At 41.2% G+C, this 25,222-nt stretch overlaps 1 protein-coding gene across 1 annotated transcript in view; it reads left to right on the top strand.

The window, feature by feature from the left end:
* STX8 (syntaxin 8) overlaps positions 1-25,222 on the top strand; it is an 812,050-nt gene that overhangs the window by 35,529 nt on the left and 751,299 nt on the right. The window contains exon 2 of the mRNA XM_069200320.1: positions 16,106-16,205. Within this exon, the coding sequence (XP_069056421.1) occupies positions 16,106-16,205 (100 nt within the window). The remainder of the gene's footprint in view (positions 1-16,105; positions 16,206-25,222) is intronic.

The raw sequence follows: 25,222 nt of genomic DNA, 5'->3' as shown, positions 1-25,222 counted from the left end.
TAGGTCCCTTAAACATAATGGACCTACATGGCCAGCATTGGCTACATATACACCACATCCTAATGTACAAGCTATGCAAGTAGCTGAAGTACGTACTTTCTACAATGACCAATATATAGATGCTTAATACAATTCATAAAGGCAAAATACAAGAATCCAGTAGGGATAAATACAGAACCAAGTAACTCAGTGAAGACATAAATTATTCACTGGGAAAATATATTTCTTTATTCAAAATGAATCAATTAATTTAAATTAAGCTTAGTGTCTACAGGTCACACTCTCACAACTGTGTGACAAATAGCAAAGCCCTATAATCAACAAATAAATTATACAATCAATTTTTTTTTTAAATATCACAATAAAATCAAATCCTTGTGGGGAAAGGTACTGATCTAAAACAGAAGCTTCCAAGGGCCCATGTAGTCCTCACATTTGGTCACCAACATGTAGGAATACATGTGGTAGGAAGTACTTTGGCTGATGAAGCTGCCAAATCTGCAGTTGCTACAACTTCTGTTGCTGTGATAACTCGTTCTCAGACGAGAATAGATAATGAAACACTGGCTGCTGTGAAAGTTTTGGCTGATGGCAAGCCCTTTCTAAAAGCATTTTTTTTATTTTATTTCCAGTTTTATCATATACAATACAGCAATGCTGAGTGTCAAACATAGGCATACAGGCATTAGTGGTCGACATAGCCATAAAAACTGTTCAACAGTCCCGATACAGTATTTTTTCCCCCCAAAACCCGTAATGCATAGTCCTGAAAAATTAACACTGACAGCTATCATAATACAATGGTATCCCCATGGGATGCTGCCACCACCACCACCGTTTCTATCTCTGCTTCTTCCTCAGTGGCCCTTACTAAAAGCATATCTTGCAAAATATCCCTACCACTTAAGGACACAAAACATTGCATTTGCAACAATGCTGGGGGGGTTAATTGTGTGATCCCCTACCAAGAGCAAAGACTATATCTTATTAAAGCAGCACATGAAGGGGTTGCTTTTGTCCATGCAGGTGTGGCAGCTACCCTTTTCCTATTTCAAAAACTCTACTGGTAGCTAGGTCTTTACAAGCAGATTTGGCAATATGTCCTTAGTTGTGACAATTGCTAACAAATTAAAGGGTCTTCCATCAAACAGCCTCCTCAGACACACCTCCCAATTTCCAACAAACCACTACAATGTGTGTACCTGTACCATTGCGGCCCCCTACAACCAGATGGTGCATACAAATATATTCTAGCCACTGTAGATTCATGATGCATATTTCTGTGTGTATGGCCACAATTATCGGCTGAACACCAGACTATTATTAAGGATTTGCAAGTCTTCATTGGGACATATACAGTCACAGCATTCCACTCAGACCAGGGCCCTACCTTCTGGTCCCTGCATTCAGGGACACCATGGCAACAATGGGTGTTTGGGTGCATTATTCTTCACCCTACCATCCTGAGTGGAATATGGTTGTGGAGAGGAAGCACCAAGACTTAAAGTAATTCTTAACAGTAAGAGTATTTGGTCCTGGTCGTAGTTGACTTCATCACCTATATGCGGTCCAGAGAGCACTAAACAATCTGCCCAGAAGGTCCTTGGGAAGATGTAACCCCAATGATGTTATGTTTGAGATACCTCTGTATGACTCAGATCTTGATGGCCCTGGTGAGGTGGTGACAGAAACACCTTTTGATATAAATTAACATGTTGCTGTTTTACAGGAAACACACACTTATGCGCTAAAAATTCAACTACATAATCCGCTAGTTTGGGAATGAGGGATTTGCCACCATCCACAGGCTAGATTCCTGAAGTTGGGGATCAGTTTTGTGAAAAGATAACTGTGAAGAAGGAGTTTTGCCCATCATATCAACCACTGGTTCCAGTTTTGGGACTACATGGTATGAGAACTGTCATTCAATTACCGCTGCGTGGCTCTAAAGAAAACTGCTGTATTTCAAGTGACAGCGTCAATTTGCAGCATGTGGCAGAACCTACACAGTAGACCAAGAGGATTTTCTGACTGCCACACAAGATATACCTCTTCAAGCAGTAAACAATGCAACAGTTGTCTTCCTGAGCTTAGGGGAGGGGGAGATGGAGAACCAACTTTTGTTAATTCTTGTCACCACTTCATCAACAAGAAATGTCCAAGATGTAGATCTCTATTATTCCAATGCTACACAAATGGATGAAATTGTTTATTATGAATCACCACCATTGGGTACATCTACAAGTTCTGCACCGGCACCAGTTTGTGTTCAGACTTCTTCTGGTTAGTTTGCCGACATAGATTACTTTTCTTCAAACTCTTCAGCATCAACATCTGCACCTGTATCAAGAACATGTAAGCTTTTCACCTGGCTTACAAATGATTGCTTGGTTCGTCCATGGTACTATCTGTGGATACTACTGACTCTGCTTGCCTTTCTGTTTTGGATTGGTTTTGTCTTCCTGAATGCTCTGCTGTTGCACTTGTGGACAAGGTTTTAAAATCTTACCTGTCATCACATAAGGTCCAAAGAGAGGATAAAGTACTGTATGATATCTTTGGCCCTACAGACGTCATTCAAATTCTATGTGTTTTCAAAGTATCTATGAACTATATTATTACACCAGGGGTTGTTTCTGATGACAGGGATGTAAAAGCAGTTGATTCTATGCATTCTGAGCTTGAATATTATACTGTATTTGAAGGTGAATATGCTTACATGACAACTGGTAATTATGGGGAAATGCTTTATTATTACCGTTGCAGACATTATTTTCTGCACGAGCTAGTAAATCAAGATTAGTTTATAACTACACACAGTGGAAACACTGTCCAACTCCGCCAGTGGGGAGTTCTAAAACATAATAAGATAAGTTTGCATATTTTGCTGGGCATGACGCGTAAGAATGCTGAATCGTATTGTTTCAAATTACCTCCCTCTAAAATACAAATACAGGTTAGAGACGCTTTAATTAGTGCATGCCTTATTCCTTTACACTTTGTATTTTTAAATGACACTGTGCAGCAAACAACTTGCTTTGGGTTAGCAAAAATTGACAACTGGCAAAAGATTTTAAACATCGCAGAAGAACAATTCTATAGTTGGGGTTCAGAAAGGTACCTTTAATTCATCACGTTCAGGTCCCGATGGGTGGTATTGTGGCCAGTGGACACAAATGGTTGTCATGCTGTTTTGTAAACTCCACACAGGGTTTTATAGTGGGCCGACCAGACCCTTGTTACGTCCCCACACAACACTCCGGTATTGTCGCAACATATAGGGCCTGATTACGACCTTGGCAAAGGGGATTACTCTGTCCCAAATGTGACGGATATCCCACCGTATTACAAGTTCCATTGTATCCTGTGGAACTTGTAACACCGCAGATGGGATATCCTTCACATTTGGGACTGAGTAATCCCCTCCACCAAGATCAGATTCAGCTGTAAAAGAACACCATAATCTCCTTTTAGAAGATGTTTACTTACAAGATTTCATGTTAGGTCCCAGAAAGCCATGCTCAAAACGTTTCTTATAAGCAATATACAATGAAATATGGATGCTTTCGCAAATGGAAGCAGCTGCACGTTTTAGACAGATTGATAAGGAAAACATGGAATAGGCTGTAGCTGTTTTCGATAATGGTATGAACACCTTTCCAACCGCATTTACACACTAAATAACATTGTGTCATCTGCAGTTGGCATCTTTCAAAATGACATGTCACTTTTGCACCATGGACAGAGTCAGACAGGTCCATTATGCAGTTGGGTTGGACACTGCAAGTTCTTAAAAGTGGCCGTGTGCCATGGCAGCGTGTTAACTACAATGAGTTATTTGCTGCATTTAATTTGACATGATAGCAAGAGGTAATGGCTAAGAAAGAGGCTAGTTACATCATGCTTAACATCAAAAGTTGGAAAAGTTGCCTTTTACAGTGGCGGAAATTCCATGGGGTGATTAATCTGCCCATTTGAGCATTCCAGTTCACTTTGTGTTTAAAACATTTACCGGTAGGCAGATTTGAGCGGTTAGGAGTTAGTTACATTCAGGAGGTGTGGGAGTTACCTTTCGATTACAGATGTCTGAACGCAAGACAGAGGTCTTTCTCAGCAGAAGCGAATGTGATACTTCAGTAGGTTATTCTATGATTTGTAAACAGGTGTCCTTCCATGGCATATGCATTGCGGCCGTGACAAACTTGGCTTGCAATCTGAAGGGTACTCCTGTTTCTTTGATTAGCGGTGTGTAACAGGGAGGAACCTGAAAGAGCGGTTTATGCTCTTCTTAGTGCAATCCCGGGGCCAATAGAGGAGTACCCCGGGGGCACTGAGATGGTACGAAATTCACCCGGAAGCTCCTCTTGTGCCCCGACGGACCGGAAGAAAAGGGAACCGCTGTGAGAGGAAGGAGTCGGACATGGAGAAGAAGCAGAGAGCGGTGAAACCAGCGAGACGGACCAGCGGGTGGCGAGGCTCGAGACGTCGAAGGGAGAAGATGCGAAGCCGTACGAAAGAAAAGACAAACAGAGGGGTATGTGCCCACGGCTGTCACTGGTTAAGCACAGGGTGCTTTGGTTTTTACTTCACTACCCTTTTCTCTCACGTGCACGGGCCCTTCCTTATCCCTCCTTTGGATACTAGCCTGATGGGACTAATAAGTTCAGTTACCTGACCATGAGTCCTTTTGTCGTCTCTTTTGTTCGAGGGATGCCCCGGTCATCCTCACGCACCTGAAAACCTAGGAAGGAGAGAAAAGGAGACATGAAAAGTTTGTCAACCCAACAGCGACACATCCTATCACTATTTAAAGAACTGACAATAAAGCAGAGTTGAACCACCTGGTCGAAAGTCTGTGTTCCACATTCATTTCCTAAAATTACTAGCCCATCCATCTTACCCCTCAACACCCAGTGTTTCACATACTTTCGAATGGAAGCTATTTAATGCTGAGTAATGAAGGCTGTTGTGGCGTGAAACATGGAAACACCCACATGATTTTAGTTTCTCAGATAGTAATTTTCTGCAGAAATGTGTTATTCCCCAGAATCCCCACATGCATGAGATAAACGTAGCAGAATTGTAGCCCCACATCTCTGCTTCCAGTGTAAATTTTAACAAGATGAGCAGACTAAAGGCACTTTTGTTTCAAAAACACATGGCTCTTACATCAGTCCAAAAATTCAATGACCTCCAAGTGGCAAAGTCATCTGCAGATATACAGTTACTTTTAAATACCAACTTCCTCAAACATTTTGGGGAATTGGTGAGCAGGATTTGTAATTCATCTAATAATGCTGAGATTGGGCACTTTTTTAAGCCTATTGATTCTGGGTCCGTTAGCTCTTTCCAGACCATGTTTGGAGTTATACCTTCAGCCATACACTCACTTTTTTCGAGTGTCTTTGGTGGATTCCCAATAACTTTGACACTAATTGGCGGTTTTCTGCTGTTGCTAATTTTGAGGTTTGGAGCTCTTTAGAGCGGAACTGTATTGTGAATGCATGATGCAGTATTTTGGAGCTTCACTGTTGGAAGAACTTGAATTGAATTGGTCATTGTCATTCAGACCGATTCTTCCTTTGTTTCAGCCAGTTTTCCGTTGCTTGTGGTGTTTCTTCGAATGTGCACCTAAGGTGTGTCTTGCTAGGCAGCTCAATGAGGGTTCATTCATGAACATGCCCATTGAGATTGCGCCACTTGTTGATGTCTTGGCTCCTTATGCGTCTACATCCTGCACTGCATGGATCGCTGCCCCCTCGGCCAGATCTATGGCTGTCACCTGCACACGTGTGCTCCATGGATCTTTCCTCTTATGAGCTAATCGCCGTCCGAAGTGGAGTCCTTCCTGGCTTCCATCTTCATTGATGACATCAGAGATTTTCTGCAGGCTCATGACTATTGCTAAATTAGACCTTTGGCATTTTATCTATTTAAATTCTAAATTGTCCCTTTAATTTGGACTGCCTTTCAGCCTGATTTGCTTGTTTGTCAACTTAAACATGTTTATCTCTTTTATGTATATTTTAGCATGCTTTTAGTATTCTAGTTCTAAGTGTAGTTTATTTTAGGTCTTTGACCCTTCATTCTTGTCCTCACAATGGGGATGGTGGTGTGGGTTCATTTTAGTGCCTTGCTTGAGCACACTTATTTTAGCTTATGCCTGTAGCCTTTGCACTTTAACCTGGTTACATGATTCATTTCATTTATTCCTTTTAATTCATTTTAGCATGGCTTGTTGTTAGGGAGGATCTGTTATTTTTCTAATCTGTTGCTATTCTACAAAAGTGTTGTTATTAGTTCCTTTGCACAACATTACACTGTGTACCTCTGCTCAAAGCTGTACATGATAGTCTATCTTGTATTACTGCCACAAGAGTGCAGAACCAGCCTTTGACATGTAGACTCATTACCACGTCAGGCCTGTTCTCAGAACACAACACATTTTGTTATAAGAACATCACACAGGGCAAAGAAGCTTAGAGATTAATTTTCAGCAAGTGGAGCCATCCTATGCTGTGTGCCACTTCATTGAAACTTTGCTGACCTCAGCCCTGTCTCTTCAACCAACCGAAGAGACAACGGGCAGACCCCTGTCTTCAGGTATGGGACAGGAGTTCCTTCCATGGACTAGTACGGTCAGAGAAGGGCTATCACTGCTATGCTGTTATATAGATGCTAGATGTGTAGGTAGGAATTTGAAGGCACATGTTTATGCCTATATGATGGGATGGTTTGTTTGTTTCACACTTATGGTCACAATTCTAACTGTGATAAATTTTATCCTCCTACAAATCACAGCCCATATATTTCATTATTAATGCATTGAAAACTGTCCTGTATCTTTTTGTCTGCCTTTGCTTGTGTGAGATTTGTGTGTAAAAGAGAGAAGGCAGGATCCGCCAACCACAACTTCCCTGATGAGTCTGAGTCATGTGTCAGCCTGCCACAAATCACCTTTACTTTCTAGGTTTGGGTGAGGTGATGCTAATTAACCGAAAGGGTTAGACCGACTGCTTCCTTGTGGTGCGGGATTGACTCAGTCCTCCACAGCAGTCTTACCTCCATGGTAAAAGTTATACAACAGTTCTGTGTGAGCAGGTGGCAGGTTTTTGTGAGTGTGACTGAGTGGGGTGCTGGATGCAGGATGGGTGGGTCGGGTGTAAGGTGAGGCAGAGTGCATGATGACTTGCTGGAGGCACATGTGAACACTCCCTCAGTGTGTCTGTGGTGTGGTAGCAGTGTGGCAAGCAGCAGACAGGGTTGAGATCACGATAAGCAACAGGATAGCAGTGGGTAGAGAGAGGATGAGGGTTCCTGGAGCTGAGTGTAGTCCAGGTGCAGACGGGTCTGATTCTGTGGCGAATTTATCACATGCTCTCTCTCCTCACTCAGTGCCCAATTCACAAAGGTAAACTTAGACCTGAAGTCTAAGTTTAGACCTTAAAGTTTACCTTTGTGAATTGGGCCCTTTCTCCTTGGGCAAATTGTGTTCTTTGGCATGCTCGGCTTCTGATTTTATTGAGTGATCTACCTACACAAATATAAATACACAATTGCTAACATGGTTTAAGACAGCAGCTTTCATTATTAAGCACAGGTTGAAAATTATTCAATAAGTTCAGGAAGGTACCATCAACCTGTATTGTTTTGAGGTTTGATCTAGCTGAGAGGGCAACCAGCAGTAATACTAGCCACTGAGCTGACCAGTGCTTAATGTGTACAGTTAGCTGAAGGTGTGGGCACCAGCATTCATTTTCTGGAGGCCGGGACCTATTGTTCATGATCAGACTTTGACCCAGCACAAGGACGAGAGAGAAAGGAGGAAAAAGAAAAAAGTAAAAGATAGAAATAAAAAGGGAGAGAGCTGGGGTGAAAAGGACCCTAAAGTGATGGGATAAAGGTATCAGGTTGGTAGAAAACAGACGTATGAGGTGGAATCAACTCTAAGCAACTTTGGTAGTGGTAAACTCTGGCATTTAGCAACGCCAACAGCCTGCCGTCTGGGCCACATCTTTTTATATACAGGTTAAGTAAGCGGTGGAGCTAGCCCTAAAGCTTAAATACTTATCCAGAATCTCTTGGCAGTGTTCAAGTCCAGGTCATCTGTCCTTATTTCTCACATGTGTTAACCAACATGGAAATGAACGCAGCAGGCTACTGCCTCGACTCGGCAAAAGTGTTTGTTGCAAATAAAAAGCTAAATGAACGCACTATATATTTACTGCCCTTAGACTAGAAGTTGAAATCAAGGCTGTTTTAAAGAACACTGTCAAAGGTATTGATTATATTCTTGAGAGGGTTACAGCAGTTTCAAACATTGGACCGTATTTTTAGGTCCAGCCTACAGACAGCGCACATGCGCTGTTGCTATGGCCACGGTCTATTGCATTAAAAATAAAAAAAAATAAAAAGAACTGTGTACTTGCAAACTGCTTCAAGTGGCCTGTATGAAATTTCACCCCAGTTCTGACAGCAAAGATATCCTTGAAATCACCTTCATAATTGGTGGTCTGGACTATACTTGTCTGTGGGATAATCAGACAGTGGCCAATGGATTGGGCTTGCAGGTGTGAGCCATATTTTTGGGTACTTATGGGCTAGTTCTATGGTCTGCTGGGACGGATTTTACTGTTGATTTCCCTGATATTAAAAGAAAGGTTACCTGTAGGAAGTCGGATTCCATGCACTCCCCTCATACCATTCAACACAGCTATACAGTATGACTTTACAAGTTGAAAACTTCCCCGATTTTCGAACGCAGGTCACTTTTTTAGATATACGATTTGCTAACATAGGCCACTTGGTGCCCAGGCCCATTTTCTGCCCCAGTCTGCCTTTTTAACTAATGATGAACTGAGGCCCATTTGTAACTACTCTGAATGAATCTTGCACAGGCACCGCTCACGCTGATTGTGTGAATGAACTTTAACCTATTGCTGTTCGGCATTTGCTGAAACGTGTACTTTAGCTGCCAAACTGTATCTTTTTGCTTATGGTGTAGGCGAGGTGAAAAAAAGGAAAATAATGAAAATGAAAAGAAAAGTGCAAACAAATATAGAGTGCCCTATATTTTCATTCTACATGGAATTTGCAAGTCACTTACTGCAGTTTTTGTGAAGTAATTTGATAAATTCCTAGACTGACTCCAGAGACCCAGATTATAAATAATCCCATCGAGAACACACAGCGGATAAATGTACCTATTGCAGAGATCTGTTTGTATCATGAAGTCTGGAGAGTCTGATCCCCGTGAGAAATCTCAGTGTGTTACTGCACCAACTGCAGAGATCCGTGTGCTGATTTTGGTCACAGCTTCTAACCCTACTGATGTAGTTAACATACTAATGCAGCTACTACAGCAATCTTTGTGTAACGTCTGGGTTACAGTTTAATTCTTAGTCGAATATCTCCCGCCTAGCAACACACTGACTGTGGAAATCTGTGACCAATGAATAAAGGTTGGAAGATACTCATGTTTTGCAGATGTGGCGAGTGTCACCAATCTATGCTTTAGGTGAAAGGCCAATAAAATAGTTACATGATAGTTTGTTCTTTTTCTCCACTTGTCTGTGACCATGCTCCCACATTGTGTACCATCTCCCCAGTAACCACTGGCACTTACGTTACATTAAAATCACAGTTCCTATATGCTACAACCACTGATCATGTGGTAAGGAGGCATGGTTCCTTTAGAGAGGCTGATCTTGGGTGTCCGGAAAATTAATAGTGAGAACTTTGTGTACTTTAGTGCATGAGCAGAGAAAACAGCTTACTGCCTCAGTTTACCTTTACAGCTAGACACAATCTAAAAGGCAATTTTAATTAGGATGTGCTCAACGGGATCCATACACAAAAGGGACTGCTAAGGAATTTCTTTGAATGTTCAAAAAGTCCACTAATAGTAGAACATTTCTTAAAAGTCTTATTGTATAAAAAGACTGTCAGCTGATGCTGAATGATCATTAAAGGAATAAAGAAACAATTTTAGATTGAAAATACAATATAATGGATCTCTCTTTGTGGATTCTTAACAAAGACTGTAATTTTATGCGAAAAGCCTTATAAGAAATGTTCTAGTTTTACTAGATTTTTTGAACACTCAAGGAAATTTCTTTAGACTACTTTAGCACTGCCTTTTATATATGGATTTTGGTATTGGATAAATGGTCTCTCAGCCTCCCCATTGGTAGGTAGAATGCTATATCCTTACACTCTAAGCACTAACAACTGTGCAGGTGTTTGTTGGCCAATATTGCTCTTCCAGTAGTTTTTGTGCTCAACAAGAACTTGCCCTACTTGCAACTGATCTGTTACCTTAGCTCAAATTTAAATCCACTATAATCCACCAAACGGTTACTTCATACTATGTCAACATTTTAATATTTATTTCATCGATTTGTTGAGTTTTCCTGGGAAAATGAACAGTCCAACAAACAATATAATAAAACTAAAAACAATGGTGCAGGCAAAGGAAATATGATGCACATTGGAAAAAGAATAGAAAGGGAAGCATGGCAGTAAAATATGTGGCAAAGCAATTCCTTTAGAACATTATTTTTTATGAAGAAACTCTTCATATACTGTTAAGGTCACTGACTGTTGTTCTACGCATTACCTTAACTCTTTGTAAGTTTATCATATAATGGGTTTCCATTTCTGCTCGAAGTGTCATTATCATGGTCATTGCAGGCAACCCTGGGCCTGATGTAGATCATGGCAGTAACAGTCCTGTCGCAGGTTTTCGGTCAGATAACCTGTCTGCCGCCTTGGCGGTACGCCAGCTGTATTTAGATGTTGACGGGATCATAGACGATAGACCACCTGAGTCCTGCCGGCTTTGCCAGAAATCTCCACCTGTGTCAACTTTACCATTGGAAATAGTGGCTGCGGTGGGACTCCAGCCACTGTTCCCACCGAGCAAATTACTGTGTGCCTTCCCGCCAGGGCAGCTGTGGTAGTGTTACCTCCACACCTGAGATTAGAAGGGAAATGAGGTAAAAGCCTACCTTTTTCCCATTTCCGACTAGACAAGACCTGCCGTCGCTGCCGCCACTGAACCGCGAAGGAAACACAACCCCATTGTCACCGAACTGTAAGGTAAGCATTCCGGATTACTTGTGTCCTTTGTTTGGTTACTTCACATTAGCTTGTAACCACTGCAGTAATATACATGTCATACTAATATTCAAAAAAATACTTGTGACATGCATATGTCCGTAAAATATCTGTGTTAGATATTAATGGGGACACACCTGTAGGTTAAGAAAATGTATTACATACATAAATTTTATTTTGATGTCAGCATTCATTACCAAATGAATGCTTGTACCAAAATAAAAATAACATCACATATGTAAACTATGTCTATGTGTGCACTTTGCAATGGGACATGTAAGTGTAATATAGTGCTGCCTGTTGTTTATGTGAGTCAGTGGAACAACATTTCCATTGCAATGACACAATGAATTGTGCTGCAGTACACAATGTGGGACACACTGTGTGAAAGTTGGACTCCTGTCACTATACATGTCCTCCTACTCTCATGCGTAATATTTTGACAACGTGACTTATATGTGACAGTGACAGATGTTTGGATGGTACAACTGCCGTTGGCTATGGTGCCCTTCACTTGTCTCCTGCTTATAGTCCAGGGGTATCCTCCTTATGTTTGGGAATCTATTGGGCACATCTCTGGCACCTCACAGCGGTTACTTGGAAGGGGTGTGAGTAGATTGGCTGGTTAAGGTAGAGGGAGCTGGAGTGGGCGATGTGGTTGTGTCTGTATGTGTGACACCTACATGTGGATCTGATGTTGTGTATGTTTGGTTGTGTGTTGTGTGCAACATTCAGGTGAGTGTAGTTGCGTGGTTGTGGTCGTTTTTGTGATGCATGTAGCTGTGCTTTTATGTGAGTGTGTTTCTGTAGATGAGTTTGTAATTATGTTTTTAGTTGTGTTTGTGGGTGTTGTGTCAATAGTGTGTGCAGGCCTCGAAAAATCATAAAAATGATACTAGACCTGGAGTTCGAGTAGCGTGAACAATCTACTCGACCTAACTGTAATGTACTTGATCCAGAAACAGGTCTCAAATTGTGTGATCCTATACAAATATTGTATTTTACAGTCGTCTTTTTCTGCATTCTCACGAGAGCACATTCAAATATGCAAGTTCAGAATTTCTGCTGTAAAAAAAATAAGTCCTCTTTTGTTTGATTAAATACACCAAACGTTTGCTCCGTGTATTATAAATCTAGCCCACATATAGGCTACACATGAACCATGCATGACTTGCCCCTTAGTTTACTAATAGCTTTGTCATCCGGGCAGGAGTGTTTCTCAGTTTGTTTAAACACTCACTTTTAATAAGTACACTAGTAAAGAATGATGTGGTAGCGCAATGTCATTTACAGAGAATACGTTTCCAAGAAATGTCCAAAAACCTTCCCACTAACCTGCAGCTTTACTGATAAACTATTTGCATATCACCAAGTAAAGTGTTCTGACTTTTTTTTCATTCTATTAAAATATTTTTTTCTTCACACAAGTACAAAAAAATGGTCTTTCACAGCTACTGAAATATATTTTGAAATGTTTCTTCAGTTGATTTAGTTATATAAATGTTGTGTGTTAGGAAAGACCCGATTACCACAGCCTCTCATTTTACACAGGTCAGACAGTTCACCTTACAAAATCCTAGAACTCTGCAGTCACAAGGAAAAGTATTAACATTTCAGAAGACAAACTGACTTTTGATCCCTGGCTCTGAACACATAGCAAATGTGACAAGAATACGATTTAAAGACATCTTTATTGCTAATTCAGTTTTTTAACATGGGTTTTGGTGTTTATACACTCTTCTCGCTTTGCAGACAGAGAAAGTAAATTGAATTATGTAACAGTCTTGCTGGAGTACAGAGAGTTTGAAAGGGAAGGCTGTAGGATGTCATTTTTTTGTTACACACAACAAAATATAATACCTGTAAATGAACTAACTGTACGTGTTCAGCAGGTAGGAAAGCAAAAATGAAGCATTTTTTTTTGTAATTCTGAAGTGTGATGGAAGGAAAGATTTTAAAAGAAACAAAGATTCTTTACTTGATGATTCACAAATTATTAATATTCACTGAAACCCTATCTACACGCATTATCATTTGTGTGCAGTATAGTTTTACCAGTAACACTTTGTCTGTGCAAATTAGTGGCCATTTCAATGGAAAAGTATCATTTGTAAATTACAGTGCGCTGCCACACAATGCTTTAGTAAAATTTTTTAAATTGCCTACCTCGTGTCCATTAAAGCTAGGTGGATCTCGAAAGTTTGTCATTCAAAAAATGGGTCATGGTTCTAAAACGTTTGGGAAGCACTGCTGTAGTGGAATTGGAGAACCCCTCACCACTGCTTTACTTTGTCCATGCCATTAAAATTCTACTTATTTGTGGCACTGCTATGTAGCGTGTAATATTTGGACATCCTAACCCGCATTTTAAGGGCTTTCTAAATAGTTGTTTTGGCCACATTTTAATGATTTGTTTTCCCACATCAACATTAATAGATAGTATTAGATATATTTAGTTTCTGAGACAATTGAGTAGCAGGGTTGTACCCACACACAGGAGGCATGGGAGGAAGTTAATTTTAATACTGTTGTGGCTGAAACATGTTAGTTAGATCAGTTTGGCCCCATCTTCACCGAGCAGCTTTAAAGAGCACTTGTAACAAGGTTGTGTAGGGAGTCTTGCGTTTGTTACGAAGTTTAACTCCAAGATATTGTATTGGGCCTGTTGTGTACTTAAATCCCCCTCTCAGTATTTGTGGTGGAAAGTCTTATTTAGGATCTGAGACCCCATATCCAGTCATTTTGAAATGTTTAGCCAAAAAGCTGTGGAATTATGTACAGGGTCAAAGACGGGCATAAAGTCTTTCTTTATATGGGAGTGTTGTTCCAGATCATGAGTGCATAGATAGAAAAGGCCTGCTGCCCTCTTTTTTTTTTTTTTTTCTTTTTTCCACTTACTCTGAAATCTGATGGTGTCCTGGCAATGGGTGTTTCCAAGAACCACCAGAAATGTTGAGCTAGTCTGCAAGACAAGCAGGGGTGCTGGTCGTCATGGTTTAATAAATGATGCAGCTGGTGTTGGCTAGCAAGGTGAGACAATGGAGTTCCATCGGGATGGGGTGACGTGATCATATTTCTTCAGGCCTCCAATGAAATGTGCTGAGGCTTCCAGGATGCCAGTGTGGAGTCTGGGAGATCAGGGAAAAGGGCATTGCCACCATCCAGATGCAGGAGTACAAGAGTTTGACCAGCAGTTCTGAAGTTGCTTTCTGGGAGAAACTGTTTAATGTTTTTTTTTTTTTTTTAGATGAGGATGCTGGTACCTGCTGTCTTTGCTTTTTTGGCATTAAATTCCTTTAGAGTGAGGTTGGTGTCCAGGGTAAATTCAAGTGATTTGGCATTTGATGAAACTTGCTGTGCTAAACCACGAAGAGTCATGTCATTAAACTAGGTTTGTATATTTTCTTGTTTATTGTTTTTGGCAAGCAACAGGAATTCTGTCTTGGGTGGATTCAACTTCAGGTAGATGCTGGACTTCCGGCTCTGGATGATGTGCATACAGGGTTTGAGGTACTGGATGTCCAAGGCAAAGACTTTCCTTGTTGGATTTGTCGTAAAACATAGAATGTCATCCTCGAAAGGAAAACTTTTTGTGGTCCACTTTTTGCTGTGAACCCCTTCATTACAGGATTTTCAGTTTCATAATAAAATTAACCTCTGGAGGGATTTCTTGCCGTGTTATTTGTATTATATGTCTGAACAGCCACACTTTCTGATGTATGTTGTGCTTCATTTTAATGTAGATCTACTCATCATGTGTTATCGGAATGATTAAAATAAGATATGTCTTAATTTTATTTTCTGGATACTTATTTGTAGCGAGTGTTTTCCCTGCCATTAGTTTCCCACCTTGGTTGAGTGAATAGCCCAATTTGAGCCTCACACAAATAGGAGGTTGCTTTTGCAGCCCTATTCTCTTATGTTATGTTTATTTTAGCCAAATGTAAACTCTTCTAATTGTCCTGTGAGAATAGTCAATAATGAGCACAATGTTGCAATATCTGCAGGACTGGAACCCGTTCCCTGGACTAGAAATGTTAAAAAGTGTTGGTGCTCTGGTGCTTCCAGAGTAGAGCAATATTCTAGTGCGTGCTGGATTGAAAATTACGTTAATTCCTCTCAGCAAATATCAGTCATTTGTCAACAAATTTATTCCGCATGCCTTTACTCCACAGTTATATTTAAAATAATAACTGCCTTTACAACTCGAGGTGTTACTCCTTAAATAAATCTTGTACTCTTTTTTTTGCTTTTAAAATTATGTGTGTGTATAAACAAATTGCCTTTCTCTTTTTTGGGGGGGTGGGGGGTTACTCTTTAAACCTCCCCTCTCCCTTTATAGTGCTTTTTTGAGGGAGGTTACCCCCAAACTCCCAATCCTTTCTTTTTTTTTTTAAATAAAATAAAATTACCTCCCTTCACCTCTACCCATCCCTGAACTCTAACAAACTCTTCCCCGTTTACTTCTACCTATCCGTAACCCTAAAATAGCCATTTACTTCTCTTTAGCTCTACTCATCTCTTAATTCTGAAATAACCCTTACCCCCTTTAACTCTACCCACACCATAACCCTAAAATAACCCAAACCCCTTCACCTTTATCCACCCCATAACCCTAAAATACCCCTTTAACTGTACCCTCCTCATAACCCTAAAATAATCTTACCTGGAGAGTAAAGGCCTGCGAAGTAGTGGCATGTGGGATAAAGAACATGCTAAGTAAAGGCTGAGGAGTAAAGGCTATGCAGACTATAAACTGCAGAGTAAAGGTTACATATCCAATCAAAGTTAGGTGTGCAAAACCTATTCAGTACATTCACCCAAAAAAATACCACACGACTATATACCACATATCACTATTTTGATGCTATTCAACATAAACATAATAAGAATATTCAGTATTATAAATCTTTTTTATAATACTAGATTTTACTTCTTACAAAACTGGAATCATGCATAATGACATTTCTGAACTTTTTTTGTGCAGGTTATCACTATATGAAGCTACATCCCACCTGGCCCAGGATATCGCCGAAAACATCCATGAGCACAATCGGTATCTTCGAAATGGGGAAAATCCAGCAAAGGTAAGATCTGCTGCTAATCACAGGCCACCCTCTGCATATCTTCTCCTTGATGGTACAATTCTGACAAAATTCCAATAGGAATTAACTTGCTAGGCCGGTAGGTGAAATTGGCCAACAAACTATGCACCACAGATCTCAAGATAGCCCATGATGCGCTCCCAGTGTTTGTTCTAGCCAGACCTGTGTTTTCCCCTTGCTTTGTAAACCATAACCATCAGCACACACTGGCAACCTTCTTTTGGAATTATCAGCAGAGAAGCATATTGATGTTTGAGCTATCTTTTTACCCACCTGGGTTGGGTTGATAGAGACTGGTGGGCAGTTTGAGCGCTTTCACTGACCATAAATCAGGCATGATTTGGGTGTGGTTGTCAAATGGAGCAGCATCTTTCACCGGAGTGGATGGGTCAAGAATTGATGTGAGGGTGTGCACCACTAAAGTTACAAGGGAGGGGTAGAAAAAGTGCAACAGTTCAGGTGTAGTGCAGGGCATTCATACTTCCAGCTGACCACTGTAGGCTAAGCTTCACACGCGAGGCAGGTACAATGGAGAAAGCAGAATTGAGTGCTTCATCTCACGCTGAAAAGTTTCATAAATGTCAGTGGTATCAGCAGTAAGTAACAAAATATATTTGTCCTGGAGAATCTTAAAGTTTTAATGTCATATTATCGATGCACTAACATGATAAGGCTGCTGAAGCAGAGGAAAATGCATACTCAGCAGAAAAAAAGATATTGCCCTTATATAGACCACTGTGTGCTGTTGAGGTTATTGCTCTTATCTAGACCATTATGTGCTGTTTAGGAAACCCCAGAGTACCACATCAAGTTCAGGAGAGCACTAGAGCACTGTGTTCAGTAATAGAGGTAATTTATTTTTCATTGTATCCATTTCTAGAGGTCATACCTGAAATGTTGTGTCCAGCTGTTGACTCCACGAGGAATGAGTAAATTGGTGGTGTGGTTAAAGAAATGCCTGGTGAACACATAAAGGGAATGGATGCCCAGTGAGAATAAATGAATGGATGATGTATGAGAGGAACTGCTCTATTAGCCTACAGGATGGCGGGCCACCTCTAGCATTGATGAATGTGCAGTGGCTACCAGAGAGTAATTGCTAACTAGTGCATGATTATTGTCTAAAGAGTGAAAGGTGACTACAAAATCATTGCAGACTACAGAGTGACTTGAGAATGCAGTTCAAAATTCAGTGCCATTCATAATAAACTAAATACCACTGCTCATATCTTAAATTCAGAGCCTGCTCTAACTGGTCTGGGTAATGTTCAAGGGGTTCCATGTATGCACACATAATATTGAACCTCTGCTCCCTGTCTGTGAACCAGCAGTAAGATTACATCTTTTAGAAAGTACACTATATTTGTAATTAAAAGGGCAACACCTACAGTCTTGGAAGATGTATAATCCATTTAAGTGCTGTTGACAGTTTGTGAGATCGAAGGTCACAACTTTGAATCCTGGCGGATCCAGCTCAGCCTTTCATCATCTTTAAGTTTAGAGAGTGCCCTTAAATAGTGACACATTTTACAGTGCTTGAAATGTTAGTACTGCGGTACAAAGCTCCATGTAAAACATGTTATCGAAAATGGGGCTAGGTTGCAAAATGGCCGAGATCACTTGGACTAAATCTTGGATGCTCTGGCAGTGGCTGCCCAACATAGCTCCATGGCAATGGAACCTCCTCACAACAGGACGAGACAAAGACAGGCGAAGGTGAGCTAGTAATAAAGCTCGGCCAGCGGGAACAGCAAGGAACAATTCTTTTGATTAATACCCAGGATTTGTGTGACGGGGACTGAGGTGAGTGGAACTCGGCCAGGATAGAGTGGGACCGGGACCGAGCACAATGGGTGAGATCCAGGGGCACATTAGACCAATTTCAGTGGGGCGTAGGGAGGGAAGAGACCGAGGAAAGCCAGCTCTGAGAACGCAGCAAACTCCGCATGTTTTTGCGCTGTGCTGGTGCTGCACCGTGTTACTGGTTAGATGGCACCCTGAAATCCCCTAGCTGCCTCCGGTATCTGCTCTCTTGCTCTGCTGCACGAGGCAAAACATATCTGGAAGCCAAGAGTGGAGATATAGGCTGAAGGAGGCACGGAGAGAGTGGGTTAGTCACATGGGGAATGGAGTAGAAAGGGACTGAGATATATTGGGGCAAGAGGAAGAGACACGCATCAAGCATTAGTCATCAGTGTGCACTGTTGATAGTGCACTGAGCAGGAGGGCGAGCGAGAGATGCAGAGGGTTGGAATGAATTGCCAAGTGGGCCAATGAGTGAGGATTTAAAGGGATGCTTGGTGAATGTATCATATGTGGGAATGAATGGAAGGTGAATGTTGAACAGGTAGTGAGTGAAACGTGGGAGGGTAGGAAGGTGGTACATTTGTCGTTGGCTGCATACTCCACAGTTTCCTGTCGCGTAATTTTGATGAAAATGTGTGGGTTTTTTTTACTCACAGTTTGATGTTTGCTGGGTAATTTTGATAAGAAAGTAATAATAAGAGCCATGCAAGCCACACAACCCTGGATTCCTCTTTATCTCTGTTTCAAAACATTCAGCTGTTTGGAGGGTTCCCTGAGTGCCGGCCCACCATGAGTAGAAATACTGCTGCCATCAACTGTCTCAAAAGGCTATCTGTTGCCATAATCCTTTAATTTTTGGAGTGGTTTTAGTATTACCCCTTTCCTGTCCTACATATGGCGGTTACCGATTTTATAAATGAGTGGATGGTAGAGACATTTAACCTTTATCTCGTATTTTGCTGATTTCCATTACATAAATATGAAAAAATGTAAGATGTAATTGTGGGCATGTAAGGGGGTGAAGCCAAAAAAGGGGAATTTCTTGGGTATAAGATAACATCGGCACAGCAAGGGCAGTAGAGATCCACTGCAACACCTACAAAAGTCATGGTCAGTCTGCAAGAAGCAATTCACAAAGGATGCATCGAGAACTACTCAAGTAAAACCCCAGCTTCGGGACAGTTAGTTACACTCATATAGCCTTCAAATAAGTATTAACCCACAAAGAGGCCGCTGACTGAAACTGATGAAGGTAGGTAATACTACTACCAGGGCAAAAGGAACCAAACACTGGCAAAGCCAGTAGGTCTCGTCTATGTGAGAACTATTGGCTTTGCCAGTGTGTTTTAGCAATGTTGTACACTAGCGTGGCTGATGGTCAGCATGGCTAGAAGTTAGTAGCTTAGAGGAGCATGGAGTAGAGTGGTGTGGCTTGGAGTAGAGTAAAGTGTCATAGAGTGGAGTGCAGTGGAGTAGACTGTTAGAGAGTGGAGTGGCATAGAATGTAGGAGAATGTCCTAGAGTGCAGTGTCAGGGAGTACTGTGTAGTAGAGTGGATTAGAGTGGCATAAAGTGGAGTTGTGTAGCAGTGAGATGAGTGGAGTGGTGTAGAGTGGAGTCACGTAGAATGCCGTGGGCTGGCGTAGATTATCATTGAGTAGCATACAGTGGAGTGGCATAGTGAATTGTAGAGTGGAGTGCCGTAGAATGTCGTGGAGTGTAGTAAAGTATCATAGAGTGGCATTGTGTGGAGTGTCTTGTGAAATGTGCTGGCTCAAAGCATGTGTATGCGCGCCTCCTTCAGCTCTCCCACTTACCTACTGCTCCTGCTCATATTTTTGTGTCTATGTGATTACAGAGAAAAAGGCTACAAACAGGGAACCTATTATCTCTCCATCTTTCCATAACATTTGCTGTCAACAAACCCTGTGCGGGTGGGAGGTTTTCCGTCCTGGTGGCACAGTGACTATCTGAGCGCTGTTGCACAGTTAGGGCTTTAAGTGGGATGGGTCCCTCTGGGTCTCAGATCCAGTCATAATTAAAAACAGACATTGAAACAGGTACCTATCGGACTCTTTATTAATGTCCTGAGGAACACTGATCGATTTCTGAAAAATGAATGTGAAAAACGTTAAGGTCATACATGTTAGCGGTTTAGTTCCGGTTTATATTTAGCATATTTCGCTTAATGTTTCATTCCCCTAAAAGTACAGCTACTGCCAAGATGTTGTTTCTCTATAATTTTTATGTAGCATATTAATTACTCTTGTATAGTGCATACTTTCAATTTAGTTACCTAGGTGTTTAAAATGGGCTGCGATTGTGCGCTCTGGTGTTAAAAAGGCTGGAGTCAGTGTGAGTTTCTCACAGTGCCTGTCAGTAGATCAAAAAGGTGTTCGGAATTCATGGTCATCCAATCCTTGGCCACTCTGCAGAGTCCGCAGAGCAATGGTCACCTATTCCAGTTGCAATTGTTTATTCTGTGCACATTTGTTTAGAAGGAGAAACACAGTTCTCATAATACCAATAGGGTAAAACTAAGAAAATGCAGTTCTTTCTGGTAAGTGACTCTGTGTTTGGAGGGCTGGTGAAGTGAAAAAGATGCCTGGAAGTGCATTCAGGAGAGCGTGAAAACAGGGTACTTGAGCGAAAGAGAAGAATTGTAAGATATGCAGAGGCGGAGAGAAAAAGGGCATGCAAATACAGCAGTCCAGGCCACTACTCTTTCCACAAATCTCAGTAACGTTTAAGTCTCAGAATGTAAACATTTTCAGTATTAATTACAACAATCTCATTGCTGTTACTCATTTATCTTAAACACTTAACAACCATTGACAAAGCACGTAATCATGGCTGGTTATAGGGCTATGTCAGTTGTTACATATCTGGATGCAATAACAGAAAGATCAGAAAGAAATCAAAATACCCGTTGAAAGGCGCGCTATGGGAATCACATAACTGTAGTTTGGGTGTTTAAGCCAGGCCCTTACAGGCTCGCACCCTTTAGAGTTCCCCTCACTTTGTCATCCCACATAAAGCCCCGTGCACGGATGTGGTTCAGCGGGTGTTCGCCTCTCCCTTCCTGCCGGATAACGGGAGAGTGAAGTGCACAAAGGCCCCGCACTTCTGAAAATGAGACTGGAACTGCGTGCACAAGGATCCCTTGTACAGCCAACACAGAGGGAAAAGTCTTGAATCTTCTCTGCTGTGCCCTCAGTGGCTTTAAGTGGAATAGATGAGGAAGTCACCCATCTGCTACAGATCTGCCCCCCCACCCCAATTCCTAAATGAGTAAGAACTACAAGCCTATTTTCGAATCTGAATCTGCATCGCAGAATTTTACTGAGGCCCTTAAGGATATCTTACATTCAGTAGAGGTGGCAATATTCTGCTCTTCAAGAGAGAGATGATCATTGTTACCTTTTAAGTGCTAAATTGACATTTACAAATAAGAATGCGATTAGGGGTCTTAAGAAAGTTGAGGTGAGTGGTAGCAGAGGCAGGAGTAGCTCGCTAAACTTGAAAACTTACTGAGAGTCTCCTGGTGAACAACATTGACAGGAGGAGAGAGCATGGTTAGCTTGCTCAGCAATTAAAAGATCAACTCCTTATTGAAATTGTAGACAAAACAAAAAAAAGATCGAGCTCCACACCCCTAACAATTGAGTCATGGATTCAAAGCTAATGGCAGGGGGCAGTAAGGTAGCAATTCAATTTTTCACTGAGCAATTAGGGCTACAAGAACTGATTCCACAGGAGAGGCAGGTTACAGAGCTCTTCCCCACAGATGCAGGGTATGCAAGACTTGGAAGAGGAAAGGTGTCCCAAACCAGCGGCTATGTTGACCACACAGCCTTGACCACCAGTGAATCCAATGCCTCCGTTTGTTGATGAAGCACTGAATTAAGAGACTTGTAGGTATGTTTTAGGGGCAGGCCGTCTAAGGATTGATGGTTGCTTAGAACATATAGATAGAGAGCAGGTGCTCTTTCGCCCCCAGGTAAATGTAGAAGCCCCACGAAGGGGATGAAGCCAGAGACAGAGGAAGAGGTTTTGACCAGACAGTCAGAATTGGTAACTCAGAAGATTCCTCCTCCCCAGTCCATTTACCACATTGGTGACATCCTGCCAGGTGGTCCGTTGTGCCAGCTGAATTAAAAAGCATCCTCTAAGCCAGCAGGAACATGTGAGCTTGTGAAAACCATGACTGGGAGTGACTGCCTTGAACTACAGAAGCTAATTAAAACAACAGCCCTACTGTTCATCTAAGGTATTCGGGCTAGAGGCCACATAAAGAAACTCAGAAAGGCACTTTTGTTGCTATGATAGTTGATAGAAGAGAGGCGTTGGTTACCAAAGACTGCTTGAAACATTTGATAAAATGAATTGCTGACTACCATTACGATATTGTAATTATTTGTTAAATGCTGTTTATTGATTTGCTTTTGTTGCTACTATTATGTTTCTATTTATAGTTACAGTCAAGCGCATTATCTGTATTAGACGAAGTTAATCATTTTAATACAGTCTTTAAAATATATAGCGCAGATTCTTGAATGTGTTCATCCGTGGTGGAAGGAGTTTCGGAGCTCATTAATGTACCAAATGATGCTGTAGTTTCACAGGAGTTATTGTTGCCTGGAACACACCATCCTCGTGTGATGCATGGACGGCCTATAGGTTACAGTCGGCTAGATTCCCTGTCTCTAGTTGCTAAATTGGCTCATCCTTCGCTTTGCCAAAGGGTCAGAGGATTTAAAAAACGGAGCTGTATTTTGCAAAGGTGCAAATCATATTATCTGTGTATGATTGTGGACAAATATGGTATTTTCGTATTCGCCCTATTCAGAATGGCACGCCGCATATATGAATGCTGCTCAATATTCCACCTCATGTCTAGGGCCTATGAGCGGACATTTCCTGTCGACATACTTTTATAATTACTTTCGGAGCTCATAAATAAAAAAATAAAAAAGTTATAGATGGAAGTACTGTTGCTTTTTTCCCCGTTCACGTTCAGTATTTCCTGAATGTAGTTTTTTTTTTGTATAGCAACATTACATTTGTAGAATCGGGAATATGCCTAGAGGCCCCTTATTTGCATACCCAAATAATATGTATCTTTAGCGTCTATAAAGTATAAACAGTGTTGCATTTGAAAATGTGCAGCTTTCCTTGATGCCCAATTTCTATTTGTTTTATTTCACATTGTCAAGTGATGCATGGTCTCTAAACCGTGAAAAAGCATTGGAAACCACAACTCGTTTTTTTTTTTGTTATGGATATGGCACGATTTCTGCAAGCAGATGAGTGTGATGGATGAGACATTATTATAGTATTAAAATAGTTCAGCCTTCAGTAGAAAAGTTTACACGGTAACATTTCTGCCGTTTCTCTCCATATACATTGAATATTTTCTGAGCGTAGTTTTCCTTGTGTTGACGTTACATTTGTAAATAAAGGCATACCTCAGTTGGCCTCTGGTTTACAAACGCCAATGGGGGCAGATAAGCACGCGTTTACATGCACTCAACATTCTGAATGGATTTTCTGTGGCTACCTATTATTTGTAATCATACGTGAAGTCGCAGACCTACTTCGAAATTCATGTACTGTTAAGAATAGATTTTCCCCTTGCGAATTTGGCCGTAAATGTTTCCAGCTTCTCTGTTGACATAGTACACTGATTTGGGCCTTACCTGTCTTGTGCGATGGCCCACCTATGTTTATCAATGGGAACACAGAATAGAAGGACATTTGCTATTACCTATTGATTCTTGGGAAAAAAAAACGTTTGGCCCCCTACTGTAAGGTCTCTGTACAAAAAAAAAAAAAATTGTTGCAAAAACTCCCTCCTAATAAAGTGGCATTATGGGTAATCAAAAAAAAAGACATTGACGAGCCTCAACTGCCGAATATATATTATATTTCAAAAAGATCGGTCTCAAGAAGTGGAGATGTGCAAAATACAAATATGGGCACTCAAAAACCATGTGGTATAAATCTTAAAAATATGGCTGTTTAAAAGTTGACCTGGCTGAGAATCATCACTGTAAAGAGTGACAGATGAAGAGTGACACATGTGATATGCTAGGCATCTTCTCATTGATCCATGTATATGATCGCATAGGGGCTAACAACTCTCTAATTGCACTGCTGACATGTATTAAGAATTTAAAAAAACATATGCGAAGGAAGAGGTATTATTTCTCAGTGGGCTTGCTCTACATTCAAAGCTATACCTAACAATCAATGAGAAATCCCAGGGTCAAAAAAAATTAAAGGCGCTTACTTTCCTAACTTTTTTGGGGTGTTTTTCGTATTTTAGTTTACAACCAAAAATGTTTTTTTAATTTTTTTTTATGAACACGCTTTCCTTTTTTACAAGGACGCTCTTCCTCTAAACATTGGTACCGTGGGCCATCGTTGCCTGGAATGTAAATGCATTTCAGGCGGACTCGACCTAAGGCACAGCTTAAACATCTTTGTTCAAGAGATGGGATCCACAAATATTAAAATTACCTAGCAAATAGTCCAATTGTACGAAGGTACAATTTCAGCTGTGTATTGGATGGAGGTCTGCAGAACTACAAAAAACTGCCTCTCACATTCAAGCATGGTGCATTGAATTTAATTCACTAGGTGGCAGAGCAAACCTTGTAGGGCTGCTCCAGGAACTAATTTTACAACACAAACCCTGGTTCTCATCCTGTGTTGCTACACCACTTCAGGTCATTGATCAGTGGCCTGGATTCCATTCTCATGCTGCATGATTTGTTGTAACAGAACATGGATCTGGCAAAGCATGATGTAGTGCCATAGCAGTGCGGCATACATGGTAGTGCACTACTGAATGGAAGTATGAGCTGCTCCAATCAACCTGTGAGACCTTCACCCGGCTGTTTATGTTGGTCTGGCCCTATATACAGGTGTGTGTCTGATTTTATCTTATTCAGCTCAAACAGCGTATCTACTGTGTATTTTGCAATATTATGTTTGTTTTAGGGCCTCATCATGAGTTTGGCGGTCAGACCGCGATGGTGGGTCTTTTGAAGAGTGCCAGGCCGATGGTCCCAAGGCCCCCAGATTACGAGTTCCCCAGGGGGCTGGCATGACTGGTGGGGGGAGGCAGACGGCAGTAGTATGGAGCTACTGCTAAGCCATGCATCCCTACCTGTTGGCACGGTGGATGG

Source organism: Pleurodeles waltl, chromosome 7 (genome assembly GCF_031143425.1).
Source record: "Pleurodeles waltl isolate 20211129_DDA chromosome 7, aPleWal1.hap1.20221129, whole genome shotgun sequence".
In the NCBI taxonomy this organism is placed as follows: Eukaryota; Metazoa; Chordata; class Amphibia; order Caudata; family Salamandridae; genus Pleurodeles; species Pleurodeles waltl.
This window is presented reverse-complemented; position numbering and strand designations above follow the sequence as displayed.